Raw genomic sequence first — 16287 nt, forward strand, 5'->3', positions numbered from 1 at the left:
TAATAATAATAATAATATCCTATCTAGTGCCCTGCATCCTGACTGCAATGGTGGCCAACGAGATTGGCCTGGGAGCTACCGGGGAGGCGAGGCTTTGGTGAAAGTGCGAGCTTCACCAGTTGGATTTTCAGCTGCCCAGCTGAGAGCGAGCCAAGAGATAAGCTCTTGCATGGAGGTGCAGCGATGGAAGCGAAGCACCGCCCGCTGAATGTTAGCAGTGCAGCCGGAGGAAGAAGAGAAATCAAGCAGGTAAAGATCAGCCCGGTTGAACTCCAGCCTGTTGAGCAGCAGCCTAACGCTGCGGCCGTCTACGGTACTGCCTGTTCCGCGCTCCGCGCAACAACGAGGGCGTAAGCGCCGCCGCCCTGTCCCATCTCTCCTTCCCGCCATCTCCGGACGACTCTCCTTAGACTTAGCGGCTCCCTAGTTCTTCCTTCCTCCGCTTTTTTCCAATCAGGCGCCCATTTTAGACAGCCGCGAGGCGCGCCTGGCAGGAGCTAGGCCCCAAACCAAGAGGGCGGCGGCGGCGGCGGCGTGGTCGTCATCACCGCGCGCCAGCCTCTCTGGGAGGCCCCCTTCCCCTAAGATGGCGATGCTGGCAGAACGTGAGTATGAAACCGGCTGAAAGGACGGCAGGGAGAGGAATGAAGGCGCGGCGGGGCCCGCTCTTCGTCTCGCGGTCGTTGACGACGCCCCGTCAGGCCAGGAGAGCCCCGCTGGGCCCGGCTTCCCCCCCACCCCAGCCCCAGTTTCCTGCTCCCGACCGAGGACAGCCAGATGCCTCCGGGGCATAGCTGTCAACTTTTCCCTTTTCTTGCGAGTAGTCCTATTCGGAATAGGGGAATTTCCCTTTCAAAATGGAAAAATTGACAGCTATGCTCCGGGGTCCCCGCGTCCAAGTAGGGTTGCCGCCTGCCCCGCATAACTCAGGACTGCCCCGTATTTATAGTAATAATAATAATAATAAAATTATTGTTTATACCCCGCCCATCTGGCTGGGTTTCCTGAGCCACTCTGGGCGACTTCCAACAAAACACTAAAATACAATAACCTATTAAACATTAAAAGCTGGGTTTCCCCCAAGTTCGAGATTGGTTGCATTACTATCAGATAAATGAGACATTTAAAGAGGACAGGAAAATAGGATTTCAGAAGGAGAGGTCAAAGTTAGAGACGGAACTGTTAGAACCCAATACTAAGAATCTGTCAAGAATGTATAATTTGCTGCTTAAATGGAATACACAGGAGGAAACGGTGAAATCAGCTATGATTAAATGGGCACAGGATATCGGTCATGACATTATGTTTGCTGACTGGGAACAGTTATGGACCACTGGTGTTAAGTTCACGGCATGTAATGCCTTAAAAGAAAATATAATGAAAATGATCTACAGGTGGTACATGACCCCAGTCAAGCTTGCAAAAATTTACCATTTGCCCAATAATAAATGCTGGAAATGTAATGAGAATGAAGGTACCTTTTATCACCTATGGTGGACCTGCCCGAGGGTGAAAGCATTCTGGGAAATGATCTATAATGAAATTAAGAAAGTCCTTAAATGGACATTTACTAAGAAACCAGAGGCTTTTCTCCTGGGCATGGTTGGCCAATTGGTGCCAAAGAAGGATAGGATTTTCTTTATGTATGCTACTACTGCAGCAAGAATTCTTCTGGCAAAGTATTGGAAGATGCAAGAACTACCTACTCTTGAAGAATGGCAGACAAAGGTGATTGACTTCATGGGACTGGCAGAGATGACCGGCAGAATTCGTGACCAGGGGAAAGAGGCAGTGGAAGAAGACTGGAAGAAATTTAAAATATATCTCAAAAACTGTTGTAAAATTGATGAGTGTTAAGATGTCAAGGGGTAAGAAGCAGAGAATTACAGCTGTAATCAACAAATTCATGGGAATGTAATGAAGTGATTTAAATGGGTAATTTGACTAAAGGGTTGCTAAAAAATTCTTTTTAAAATAAGGATGCAGCGAAAGGGAGGTATGGGGAAGTCGACTGAAAGAAGTTACAGGAAAATAAGATTATGAAGTTATATATGTTTAAATGTTTTGTATGTTTTTGTTCGTGTTTTGTTTGTTCTTATTATGCGTTTGAAAATTGAATAAAAATTATTTAAAAAAAAAAAAAAGCTGGGTTTCCCCAGCCACTCTGGGCAGCTTCCAACAAAACACTAAAATACAATAACCTATTAAACATTAAAAGCTTCCCTAAACAGGGCTGCCTTCAGATGTTTTCTACAATTTCAGTGTAGAATGCTGTGCGTCCTGTATTGAAAAAATTTTTGTCCTGTATTTCAGGCAGGGTGGATGTGATTTAAATCAAATCTATTTAAATCACTAGTCAGTAAATTTAATTTTTCTTCTTCTTACAGAAATACATTCCTGCTGGTATAATCTTAATACAGTGGTACCTCAGGTTACATACACTTCAGGTTACATACGCTTCAGGTTACAGACTCTGCTAACCCAGAAATATTACCTGCAGATTTGGTTATTCTATTATAAATACATAGACAGCTAATTATGAAATTATTGTTAACTGTTTATATCTGGACAACTTTTCTGCTGTACGTTATTGGAAGGAGAAAAATAATAATTTCCTTAATAGCAATTTAAACAATTTATTTAACTAAAACAATAACATTAAAGCATATGTATCCATGTTTGTTAACTGATGTGGTTAAACTTTTTTTAAAAAAAACAAACCCCAACTTAAACTGAGTTTTAGCACACATGAAAAACTTAAAACAAATCCTTATTTCCTGATGAATAGCCTTTGGAATACAATGTAACTTAAATAGAAGACTATCTTTAGAAAGATTTTTTTCCTCCAAAAGCATTTATTTTAAAAGTCCAATTTAAATTTAAAAAAAAATCCCATTTAAAGTGATGGATTGCTTTGGAGTCAATTCAGCACCAGATTGGGAAAATAAAAAAACATTCACCAACTCCTCCCCCCACCTCGCCCTGTCCTGTATTTTGCCAGAACAACTTCCCAACCCAACTTCCAAGGTATATGTTAGAAGGAAACCGGGAAACAAGGGGAAAGTGACTCATTGAGACCTGTGTTTTATGACGTGCTTTTTTGTGTACACTGCTCTGAGGTTTACGAGTCTGGTTTAAGAAGATCCCTAAGATTTAACAATTTTTCCCAACTTGCTGACAAGCTGAGTAGGAGCAGCCTATGCTTGTTGCAGGTTCTGTTCTTCTGGACACGTTAACTGGCGGTCATTGCCACCTCGTGCAAGAGGCGCTGCTGCTTATTCTTCTTCTGCTTATTCGTTTGCTCTGCAGTGTCCTGGCTCCTGTGTGAATTTAAAAGCCTAGAGGCAGTTAGTGGAAGGGCTTCATGGAAGGAGAATGGTCAGTCATTGTCCTTAAAGAAGCCAGTCCTGGCCAGGAGGGGAGAGGGAAGAGCAAGCCAGAGGGAAAATTTCTTTTCCAACTTTGGGGGCTTAACTTAGCTTTCTCTCTCTCTCTTCTCAGCACGTAGGAAGCAGAAGTGGTCTGTGGATCCCCGGAACAGTGCTTGGAGTAAAGATGAATCAAAATTTGGCCAAAAGATGTTGGAAAAAATGGGGTGGTCAAAAGGCAAAGTAAGTCTGCAAAGCAAAAAAAAAATACGAACAGTTCAGAGGTGTGTATCTGCCTTGTGTGAGCCAGAAGGAGATATGTGCTGAAATGGACAACGCTTCTGTCATAAGGAGAAGGGGTTACCCTGGGATTGTAGAGTCAGTCACCGAGACATGACTGACCACCTGATCAGTCCCCAGCCAAGCCACTTGCAGCCTTCCTTCCCTAGCCTTCCAGCTCCTCAGATAGAAATTGTGTTTGAGGCAGCAGGGCAGGGTGCCCTGCTGCATGTTTTTCACCTCCTAAGCGGGTAACACAAACCGGTGAACTGTTCTTTCCTTCGCTGACACACACACAAAAATGCACACACAGGTTTAATGAAATTTCAGCAGCTAGCATTGCTTTGTGTTTATGACTTTAGAAATGCATTTTTATTTTTTTTTGCATTTTACACTGTTCACTGCTCCCAGCTCCCATGGGAGGAACGTCAGTATGGAAATGGAATCCATCAATTGAAGGGTAGCTAACTCTGGCTCCATCCATCAACCAGGGGATGCAGGGCTGCTGGTTGATGTCTCTCTGTGTGTGTGTGTGTGTGTGTGTGTGTATACACACACACACACACACACACACACACACACACAGTGGTACCTCGGATTACATACGCTTCAGGTTACAGACTCCGCTAACCCAGAAATAGTACCTCGGGTTAAGAACTTTGCTTCAGAATGATAACAGAAATCGTGCGCCGGCAGCGCGGCAGCAGCAGGAGGCCCCATTAGCTAAAGTGGTGCTTCAGGTTACGAACAGTTTCAGGTTAAGAACGGACCTCCGGAACGAATTCAGTACTTAACCCGAGGTACCACTGTATATGAGTTTGGAATGTGGTGTTATCACTGTTACAACCTGTTGTATGCCACCTTGGAAGGCACGCCATTGAAATGCAAGTTGGAAACCTTTTTGAGACAAATAAAATAATTTGCAAGGTGCTTCAGCCTCCCTCAGTTGATTTCGTTACTCTGCTTCTCTTTCTGCCAGGGGCTTGGAGCTCAGGAGCAAGGCAACACCGAACATGTCAAGGTCCAACTGAAAAACAACACTCTGGGCTTAGGAGCAGCCACCAACCAAGAGGTGGGTGGAGTGAATGGAAACGAGGTCTACATCTGCTCAAATCAGACACGAGCATTCAAATTCACATTTATCTGCCTATCTTGGAATTCATATTGTGAGTTTTCCGTTCTCTGCAGAGCTCCAGATCCTCAGGGTTTGCAGAAGGGGAATCAACCCTGTAAAAATGAGCAGATATGCAGATGGGCTTGATTTGTATTTAAAGTTCATAGAAATTGACTTTGACTAGTTCTTGTTTTGGGTTTGCACAGAATAATTTGGATTTTTGTGCAAGTGCAGTCTGTCGTTTGGAATTGAATTAGATCACTTGTCATTTTAGCAACTAGACAAACAGCTCTTTTCCTGCATCATACCAAGCCCAAGGTTACAATTAAGGAACTATCACTTGGTGTGATATATCATTTGACCAACCATGGTTTGCAGTCATCTGCCAATTTGGTTTTGAAATGGTGATGGCTATGATCTGCCTCCACAGTAAAGGCAGCAACACTCCTGAATACCAGTTGCTGGAAACCACAGAAGGGGAGAGTTGCTCTTGTGCTCGTGTCCTGCTTGTGGGTTTACCTTTGTAGCACCTGCTTCGACATTGTGAGAATGGGATGCTAGACTAGATCACCATTGTTGTTGTTGTCATTTAGTCATGTCCGCCTCTTCGTGACCCCATGGACCAGAGCACGCCAGGCACTCCTGTCTTCCACTGCCTCCTGCAGTTTGGTCAAACTCATGCTAGTAGCTTTGAGAACACTGTCCAACCATCTCGTCCTCTGTCGTCCCCTTCTCCTTGTGCCCTCCATCTTTCCCTACATCAGGGTCTTTTCCAGGGAGTCTTCTCTTCTCATGAGGTGGCCAAAGTATTGGATCCTCAGCTTCAGGATCTGTCCTTCCAATGAGCACTCAGGGCTGATTTCCTTCCGAATGGAGAGGTTTGATCTTCTTGCAGTCCATGGGACTCTCAAGAGTCTCCTCCAGCACCAGAATTCAAAACCATCAATTCTTCGGCAGTCAGCCTTCTTTATGGTCCAGCTTCATGGATCACTGCCTTGCCGTGGCGAAGGGGCTTGAATAACTCAGAGAAGCTATGAGCTATGCCGTGCAGGGCCACCCAAGATGGAGAGTTTTGACCAAACGTGATCCACCTGGAGCAGGAACCAGCAAGCCACTCCAGTATCCCTGCCAAGAAAACTCCATGGACAAAGACAACAGATCACCATTAGCCCGATCAAACAGAGCTCTAATCACTTTGTTAGTCATGTCTGCCAGTCTGGTACATGCAAGCAGTCTGGTACCAGAGGCCTTCTCTGGTACTTGTAGGGTCCCCTCTCCCCCCACAAAAAGGCTTAAGAGATCCATACTGTAGCCAGTGGATTAGGCTGTGATGTGTATTTGGTTGTGAGTCCGCGTGGTGCCCACAACAGTTTTCCTGGTTTGCAAAGAAAACTGAACCCCCAAAGACTGGTGACTCTCTAGTGTGATATTTTGCAGGACAACTGGATCGCCCATCAGGATGACTTCAACCAGCTTCTGGCAGAGCTGAACAACTGCCACGGACAGGACACCGCAGGTACGGGAGTGAGCTATGAAAGGGCCCTGTGATTTGTTCCCATTGAATCAGCTACCAAATAAACTTACGCTATGCAATCCTTGGCCACACGAGGGCACTGCTGCCACTTGTGTGATTAAAATTGAAACCACAAACTACACCAGTGGCCCAAATTGTGGAAACCTTTTGGGAAAAGTGTATTTTTGAGGTTTGATGGCTCATAACACCTGATGGGCTCTCTAAACACTCATGCTGATTGGCTACATTAAAATGAAGGAAAACTACTGCATATCAACCTAAGCAAGTTTTGCTTCCTTTTTCTGGTTATTTGGCTATAACATTTGATAGAATATAGATAATTGAACAAACTTTGTTGCATCACATTCTTCATTAAATTATATTTCCATTGATATATAATTTTACAGTATTACTCCCCCAAAAAGTGGTGTTATGAGCCATCAAACCTCAGAAACACACTTTTTCCAAAAGGTTTCCACAATTTTGGCCACTAGTGTATACATAGTCTGGCCAAACAGAATGAGAGGTGTGTATTGCTGAAGGTGTGTGGGAGCAACTTTTTAAAAATATTAACATTTCATTTTAAAAAATCTGTTCTAAAGAAATAAAGTAATACAGAAAAAAAAAAGATAGGAAGTGGTGGTTGGGAGAATCAAGAAGTGTATAATAAAGTAAAAACAATTACAAAAATTCCGTGAATATACTCCCATACATTCTTATATAAACTGATACATTGTTATCCAAATATATATGTAGATGTTAATATTCTACTACATTCTATACAAACTCCTTCCAAACGTTGTCATATTTATCCAAACAAAGTCTGCGTCTCTAAGCAGTCCATTCATAAGTTGTAAGCGTTGTGCTATTATCAGTCCATAGATTAAATGGTATCATACGTGTATATTCTTCCAGTTCATCAGTATCAGTCTCTTGGCCACCATTAGGCATGTAGAATCCATTTTTTGTTGTCCCGGGAGTGACTTGAGTTGTGCCTCACTTCCTAGGCTTGAGTTTTAGGAACATTGGAAGCTGCCTTATACTGAATCAGGCCATTGGTCCATCTTGCTCAGTTTCATCTACATGCTGACAGTCAGCTGCTGTCCAGGGTTTAGGCAACGTGTCTCCCCCAGCCCTACCCAGAGATGCCGGGATTTGAACTCGGGACCTGGATGCAAGGCAGATGCTCTGACACAGAGCTCTGGCCCTTCCCCATAGACTAGTTTAGACCAGCCCTTGAACCACACAACACATAGCTGAGACATTGACTGACAGGCAGCAGGCTTGGGATGAGCAAAAGGGGGGGAAATTATTGCACAACTTGGTGTACTAATTACAGAATTCTGCAGGCTAGATCACGAATTGGTGTGAATCAAAGGAAGAACAGCCATTTCATCCCTGCTAGAATTTACCAGGGGCACAATGCAGAAGTTAAGCTTTTAAAGCCCTAAACGGCCTTGGTCCAGTATACCTGAAGGAGCGTCTGCACCTCCACTGTTCTGCCTGGACACTGAGGTCCAGTGCTGAGGGCCTTCTGGCGGTTCCCTCACTGCGAGAAGCAAAGTTACAGGGAACCAGGCAGAGGGCCTTATCTGCAGTGGCGCCCACCCTGTGGAACGCCCTCCCACCAGATGTCAAAGAGATAAACAACTACCAGACTTTTGGAAGACATCTGAAGGCAGCCCTGTTTAGGGAAGCTTTTAAAGTTTAATAGGTTACTGTATTTTAGTGTTTTGCTGGAAGCCGCCCAGAGTGGCTGGGGAAACCCAGCCAGATGGGCGGGGTATAAATAAATTATTACTATTATGATTACTATTATTATTATTAAGAACTTTGCTGCTGAAGTTAATGTGGGAATCATAGAATTGTGGAGAGTTCTCAAGGCTCATCTAGTCTATCCCGCCGCAATGCAGGGATCGCTACTAAGGAATCCCTGACTGACAGCCGTTCATGTTCGGTTTGAAAACCTCCAGTGAAGGAAAGTGTTTTAAGCAGGAAGTGTGAGGAGGGTCTCTCGGATCAGAAACCGAGTGAGATTCTGCAGAAGGCAGCACATGTCTTTGCCTCATATAGCAACTTCTGCTTGTGTTTCCAGAGGCCGCATCCAAGGAGGAGAAAAGAACCTTTAGCCTGGAGGAGAAATCTAAGAGTGCCCGGAAACGAGTTCATTATGTGAAATTTGCCAAAGGTAAGGGGGAAAGTAAAAGGAGAACAAAACCAGATCACTAGTCATCTCCTGGATACAGCAACTACTTGCAATCAGGGATGCGAGTTTCCTGGGAAGTGTCAAATCAGGGGCTTGTTTGTTTTCTGGGAAATTTCCCCAGGCTTTAAAAATCAGTTGGGATTCATTAGAGTATGTTATGACCTCTGTTTAGTAAGCGTAAGTCTGCCCTGTTCATAGTATGTCCCGTAAGCTGCAAAGGCTTTTACTTTTGCGACTTTAATGTGCTTTAAACCGTACTCAGAACTTAACTTGGATATTACTTTTATCAGTAAACTCAGTGTTTATAAGACAACTCAAAAGCACATATTTCCTTTAAATTGCTTAAATGTGAAGATAAACGATTTGAAGGCAGTTAATGTTCTAATTCAGAACTGCTAAGGAGGTGTGCATTAGATAAATCGAGAGTTCCCTTAGGGAAATCAAGTTATCGGTGGATGGGGAGTTAATTGCAACATTGAAACTACCCAGTTGAATTGGTATGATTCATTATATTACTGTATAAAGTAGGGGCAGCCAATGTGATGCCTTCCAGATGTTACTGGACTACAACTCCCATCAACCCTTGCCAGTACGGCTGATGGTCAGGAACGATGGGAGTTGTAGTCTCATCTCCTCTGGTGGTAACCATGTTGCCTACTCGTGATTTAAAGGTGTTGAAATGGAACATCGTTGTTTCCAGTGCTTAGATCAGGGGTCAGAAAACTTTTTCAGCAGGGGGCCGGTCCACTGTCTCTCAGACCTTGTGGGGGGCCAGACTATATTTTGTAGAGAGAAAATGAACAGATTCCTATGCCCCACAAATAACCCAGAGATGCATTTTAAATAAAAGCACACATTCTACTCGTGTAAAAACACCAGACAGGCCCCACAAATAACCTAGAGGTGCATTTTAAATAAAAGGACACATTCAACTCATGTAAAAACCCACTGATTCCCGGACCGTCTGTGGGCTGGATTTAGAAGGCGATTGGGCCGGATCTGGCCCCCAGGCCTTAGTTTGCCTACCCATTCCATTAGACAGGCGTCATCTCTGTTGTCTGAAGCCCTTCCTTTTCTCCAAAGCCTTCATTATACACCTTTAAGCGCCAGGCAAAAAATGGATCCGGCCCAATTGCCTTCTAAATCCAGCCCACGGACGGTCCGGGAATCAGCATGTTTTTACATGAATAGAATGTGTGCTTTTATTTAAAATGCATCTCTGGGTTATTTGTGGGGCATAGGAATTCATTATTATTTTTTCAAAATATAGTCCGGCCCCCCACAAGGTCTGAGGGTCAGTGGACCAGCCCCCTGCTGAAAAAGTTTGCTGACCCCCGGCTTAGATCAACAGTGCTGGCCATACTTAAAATTCATTGCTGTTATTTAACACTGGCAATTGGCCTAAAATTCTCTAAGCTCCGTACATATATTAAAGATATGGCAATCCCCATCTCCTGGCTCTCAGTCAAATAAGACAGAACATGAGAGGAAAAGACAATGAGGAGGGAAGAGGAAAGCAAGTGCTGGAGCAGCTGCTCCTTCGGCTAGTAGCCTTCACTAGTCCTCTGCTCCATGAATTTGTGCAGTCATCTTTTAAAGCCCTCCAAGTTGGTAGCCATCACTGTATCCTGTGGGAGAGAGTTCCACAGTCCTTTCCTTGTTCTGAATCCTCCAGCACTCAGCTGTGTCAGATGCCCGTGAGTTCTAGTGTCATGATAGTGGCTCTTTTGTTTCACCCCAGGAAAAGATCTCTCCTCCCGAAGCGAAGATGACCTGTCTTGCATTTTTGGGAAACGGCAAGCCAAGAAAACACAGGTATGGGACTCGTTTTGATTTCCCCCTCCTTTCACCTGCACTCGGTCTAGTTGCAAGCTGTCTTTCCCTGAGTACAAAATCCACATTAGGGTGACCAGGTCATCTGGACAAACTTGGCCTGCAATCCTATTTCTGCCCTGAGCTCCTTGGAGGAAAGTGAGGGGTGTGAATCCAATCGATCAATCAATAAAACAGCGGTTCTCAACCTGTGGGTCCCCAGATGTTGTTGGACTACAACTCCCATCATCCCCATCAAGCTCTGGCCTTGCTAGCTAGGGGTGATGGGAGTTGTAGTTCAACAACATCTGGGGACCTGCAGGTTGAGAAAGGCTGCAATAAAATAACAACACTAATAAAACACACATTGGGACATACATTTCATTGCACATGATAGGACCTAGAGTAATTATGCAGTATCATTGCGCTGTTAGGTGGCATTGGCATGTTAAATCAGTTGCACACAGAAACACCCCCCCTCTGTTGTGCATTGACCAGGCATAGGCACACTTGGCCCTCCAGATGTTTTGGGACTACAACTCCCATCCATCCCTGACCACTGGTCCTGTTAGCTAGGGATGATGGGAGTTGTAGTCCCAAAACATCTGGAGGGCTGAGTTTGCCTATGCCTGCCATTGACTGTGCAGGCAAAGCCAGGTCAGGGAGTGTCATTCAGATGTCAGGAGATTGACAGGACAGTAGCCCTGCTCAGCTGTCAGACGTGGCCTGTAGGGAATGAGGGGTCCTGCTCTGTGGCATAGGGGAAGGTTGCCAGCCCAAGGCTGGCAGGTGGAAATCAGTCCCAAAGCTGGTAAATCGGAATGCAAAAATTATTGTTAAAAAAAAAAAAACCCAACTGGAAAACATCGTTAAGTTGATGGATTATTATGCCGAAATGGCAAAAATGACCGGAAGAATCAGAAACCGGGAAAACCAAAATTTTAATAATGAATGGGGGAAATTTGTGATTTATCTTGAAAAACCATTGTAAGCAGTTAAAATTGGTAGTAGGATGGGAATAACACTTGTAGTTTAATGGTGAATTTTGGATATAATGGAGAGGTAAAAGATTTGGATCATCATAAAAGACGCAGAAGGAAATGAATAACGATAGGACTCACAAAGGGGAGGAAGGAAGTCCAGGAGATTCTGTGGAATCTTGTCTTTATGTTGTACAGTGGTACCTCTGGATGCGAACAGGATCCATTCCGGAGCCCCGTTCACATCCAGAACAGAACACAACTCGTATCTGCGCGTGCATGGGTCACTATTCGCTGCTTCCGCGCACGTGTGTGACGTCATTTTGAGCGTCTGCACATGCGCGAGTGGCGAAACCCGGAAGTAACCCGTTCCGTTACTTCCGGGTCGCCGCGGTGCTCAACCCGAAGCTACTTCAACCCGAGGTATGACTGTATGTTGGATGCATGTTTGTAAAACTGTAATTTGAAAAATCAAACAATTTTTTTTAAAAAAACCCTTCCAAAATTTAGAATGAAAATACACTGAAACCAGATTAAAGCACGCACCAGCTTCCTATAAACACCTGGGTCGGCTCGCCTAAGCAAACGTGTTTCCAACAGGCACCAAAAAGAGCACAGTGAACCCGCCTGCCTGATATGAATCGGCGGGGAGTTCCAAAGTGTAGGTGGTGCCGCACTAAAAGTTCTTAGAAATGGGTGTTATGTGGCACTCGTAACAGCGCCAGTTCTTCTGACTGAAGTAGCCAATTGGGTGTATTGGGTAAGGCAATCTTGCAGGTACACTGGTCCAAAGTTATTAAGGGCTTTATGCGCTGATAGCAACACCCTTGAACTTGGCCTGGGACCATTTTCTGTCCCGGTGAGTCAGAGGGAGCCAACATGTAGCCCTTCAGATGCTGCGGCTGTCTCTCAACTCTGAACAGCCCCAGCCAGCACTCTGGGGAGGCGTTATAGCCCCTATAGAGAGCACCACGTTGACTACCCCTGCGTTGAGCTATCCATAGTACCACATGGAGCAGCTCTTTCTGATGTAGGTACCATTTCCACCATGATGGAATTTGGAGCTGTCGTGCTGGTGTAAATCAAATCCACGGTTGCAACATTAGCAGCGAGATTGCGATGAGTCACCTGTGGAAACTGTCACCGGTTGATAGGTCTAGATCGAGATCTAGGCCAGATTAATTTTCCTTTTTCCAATGCAGGAAAAAGTGTGTGTTTGTGTGTGTGTCGCTTATGTTTGGGAGTTGAACCAGCGTATCTGACCTGATCCATAAATAAAATATTCCGCTTCCTGGAATCGGCTGCTGGTTTGGGTGCCTTTGGAAATGGGGATTAGGCAGGTTCGCAGAGGAGGTGTCACGACAAGCCGATCTGCAGCAAAACATGGCCGTGTGGAGTTTCCCAGTTCTGGGTTCCAGCCAGCCATGCCCTGCTCCAGGAAACTCTGTTCTGTTACGACTCTTGCCTGCCTGCCCCCGCACCCCCCAGTTTTCCTGCCCCACCTCTCAAGAAATACCAGTCCATGCCCACTAAATTTTCTCAGAACTCACTGGGCTAATCTGGAGTTCCCCCACCCCTTGTTTTGAGTTTCTGAGAAAGCTTTAAACCCCGCTCCACCCCTGAGCACGTTTGATGGCTCCCAAGCCTGATAATAACTTCCTAGTCTAAATATCTCAATTCGTCACAGCTAATAACACCAAGCTTGCAGGTTCGATCCCTGCTGCATATTCCTACATTGCAGCGGGTTGGACTAAAAGATCTGTAGGCTCCCTTCCAACTCTGAAATTCTGTGATTCCTCCTGTGTGGACAGTGCAAAAGATGTTTCAGGAGAAGCACTCGCTACCCCTTCCCCCCCCCAGATGTGGCCACATGTGGGTCTCTGTTTCCGTTCCTTGGAAACTTGGCACCAAACAGAGCCTGGTTATGAGACCCTGGAGCACATCAGTTTCGGACCTGAAAGAGCAAGGAATCGCTGGCTGTGAGTGTCCCCGTATCTCTTCCGGCCGAGATAGGAAGAGTCCTGGTGTACATCAGGAACTGGGGTTCTTCTGACAGAAGGAGGCTGACCAGGGCTTCAGCCATCTCTGCGTTCGATCTCTGGTCGCCTTGGGCAAACAGCTCACCACTACTGACAGCAACTGCAACCCAAGCCTCTGGCTGGGACATCTTCAGCCTCAGAGCTTCCCCGCGGTCTCAGCTCCTATATCCTTGAAAGACTGCGATAACCGAGGGATTCATATTTTCTCTCTCTCTCTCTCTCTTTCCTTTTTTTCTCCGTCGCTTATCCAGCAGCTGTTTAGCCGGTTACACAACACTGACATCTCCCGCTATCTCGCTCCCAGCCCGTTGGGAAGCAGGCATGTCAAAACTGACCCTAACCAGTGATGCTTTTGCTTTTGGGCAGAGTTCAGGAGAGAAAAGTCAGCCACGGAGAATCGGGTTTTCTTCCCTAAAGGACCATCTGCAGCAGGAACAGACTATTCCCCCAGCCTTGGCCAACTGGGTGCCCTTCGTGGTTGTGCTGATTGGCATCATAGTCCCAAACCAGAGAGAGAGAACGGGCATAAGAGAGCCTGCAGGATCAGGCCAGTGGCCCTTCTAGCACAGCATCCTGTCCTCACAGCGGCCAACCAGATTCTTGCAGGAAACCCACAATCAGGATTCGGGCACAAGAGGAACTCTCCCCTCCTTCTGTTTCCAACAACAGGGATGCAGAAGCTTCGTTGCCTCTCAGCTGTGGAGACAGAACATAGCCGTAATGTTCTATGTAGTAGCCCTCGATAGCCCTCTGTGGATTTCTCAGATTTTCTGTGGCAGTGAGTTCCCTTGTTCATCTGCACAACCTCTGGGGAGCACCAGGTTGGCAAAAGCTGGAGTATAACACTGAGAGTTTCTCCCTTCCAGCAGGGGGCGCTAGCTCTCCAGTCCCTTCACAGAGATGGGTTTGTTGAGTATTCCCAGCTTCCAGGGGTTTGCGGTGAATTTCTTTATGGGGGGAACAGCTCACGAAGGGTTGTTGTTTAGTTGTGTCCGACTCTTCGTGACCCCCTGGACCAGAGCATGCCAGGCACTCTTGTCTTCCACTGCCTCCCGCAGTTTGGTCAAACTCATGCTGGTAGCTTCGAGAATACTGTCCAACCATCTCGTCCTCTGTCGTCCCCTTCTCCTTGTGCCCTCCATCTTTCCCAACATCAGGGTCTTTTCCAGGGTCTTCTCTTCTCATGAGGTGGCCAAAGTATTGGAGTCTCAGCTTCAGGACCTGTCCTTCCAGTGAGCACTCAGGGCTGATTTCCTTAAGAATGGAGAGGTTTGATCTTCTTGCAGTCCATGGGACTCTCAAGAGTCTCCTCCAGCACCAGAATTCAAAAGCATCCATTCTTTGGCGATCAGCCTTCTTTATGGTCCAGCTCTTACTTCCATACATCACTACTGGGAAAACCAGAGCTTTAACTATACGGACCTTTGTCGGCAAGATGAAGTCTCTGCTTTTTAAGATGCTGTCTAGGTTTGTCATTGCTTTTCTCCCAAGAAGCAGGCGTCTTTTAATTTCGTGACTGCTGTCATGAAGGGTAGTTCCCTAGTTTAACAGTGCACTGCGTGAATAAGTCCTTTTCTCTATGCTGAACCCTCCAGCATTCAGCTTCATAGGAGCCCAGGACCTCCAGGATGATGATGATGATGATAATTTATTAATACCCCGCCTATCTGGCTGAGTTTCCCCAGCCACTCTGGGCGGCTCCCAATCAAGTGGATATCATGGAATCATACAATTGGAAGGGCTAGTGTTGTCCAACCCCCTGCAATGCTGGAATCCCAACTTCTCAGCTCATCAGGAACCGCCCCTGGCTGCTTGCAGTAAAACTCCTGAAAGCCAGGGTGGCACTGAGGTTCCAGAGCATCTGGGGGTCCAGGGCTCAAGCTTTCAGTCTGCCAGGAAGTTCAGTGGGCGACGCTGGACCTCTTGGTACCTTTCAGCCCGAGCCCACCCCACAGGGTTGTACTTATGATAAAATAGGGGCAGCGGGTTAACAGCTTTGTTAGTTAATCAAATCATCACAAAGCTAATTGCACGTGGGCAAGATACATACATCGGAGAGGAATAAAAATGTGGTTGGGGACCAGGAAAAGATGGTCACCACATTTCTTTTATTTTTATTTATTTATTCAATTTATACACCGGTGGGTGGCACTGTGGGTTAAACCACAGAGCCTAGGACTTGCCGATCAGAAGGTCGGCGGTTTGAATCCCCGCGACGGGGTGAGCTCCCGTTGCTTGGTCCCTGCTCCTGCCAACCTAGCAGTTCGAAAGCATGAAGTGCAAGTAGATAAATAGGTACCACTCCGGCGGGAAGGTAAACGGCATTTCCGTGCGCTGCTCTGGTTCGCCAGAAGCGGCTTAGTCATGCTGACCACATGACCTGGAAGCTATACGCCGGCTCCCTAGGCCAGTAAAGCAAGATGAGCGCCGCAATCCCAGAGTCGGCCACGACTGGACTTAACGGTCAGGGGTCCCTTTACCTTTACCTTTATCTTTACCTTTACACCACCCTATACCCGGAGGTCTCAGGGCGGTTCACAAACAAAGACAACAACGTATAAAACCAAACAAAAAACAATACAGTGGTGCCTCGCAAGACGAAATTAATCCGTTCCGCGAGTCTCTTCGTCTTGCGGTTTTTTCGTCTTGCGAAGCACGGCTATTAGCGGCTTAGCGGCTATTAACGGCTTAGCGGCTTTAAGAAAAAGGAAACAAACTCACAAGAACTCGCAAGACGTTTCGTCTTGCGAAGTAAGCCCATAGGGAAATTCGTCTTGTGAAGCACCTCAAAAAACGGAAAACTCTTTCGTCTAGCGAGTTTTTCGTCTTGCGAGGCATTCGTCTTGCAGGGCACCACTGTAACCCAATAACCACCCCCCCCCAAAAAAGAACCACATTCAATGAGATCAACTAAAGGCCTGGTTAAAAAGGAACGTTTTTGCCTGGCGCCTAAAAGTGTTTAATGAAGTCTCCAGG

At 46.0% G+C, this 16287-nt stretch overlaps 1 protein-coding gene across 1 annotated transcript in view; it reads left to right on the forward strand.

The window, feature by feature from the left end:
• The first annotated feature begins 507 nt into the window (after window positions 1-507).
• Window positions 508-16287, forward strand: part of PINX1 (PIN2 (TERF1) interacting telomerase inhibitor 1) — a 51551-nt gene continuing 35771 nt past the window's right edge. The window contains exons 1-6 of the mRNA XM_081854956.1: window positions 508-605; window positions 3502-3611; window positions 4627-4719; window positions 6199-6277; window positions 8370-8462; window positions 10222-10295. Coding sequence (XP_081711082.1) covers window positions 587-605; window positions 3502-3611; window positions 4627-4719; window positions 6199-6277; window positions 8370-8462; window positions 10222-10295 — 468 coding nt within the window. The 5' untranslated portion in view covers window positions 508-586. The remainder of the gene's footprint in view (window positions 606-3501; window positions 3612-4626; window positions 4720-6198; window positions 6278-8369; window positions 8463-10221; window positions 10296-16287) is intronic.

The sequence above is a fragment of the Podarcis erhardii genome, assembly GCF_964252035.2.
Source record: "Podarcis erhardii genome assembly, chromosome: 3".
Classification (NCBI taxonomy): domain Eukaryota; kingdom Metazoa; phylum Chordata; class Lepidosauria; order Squamata; family Lacertidae; genus Podarcis; species Podarcis erhardii.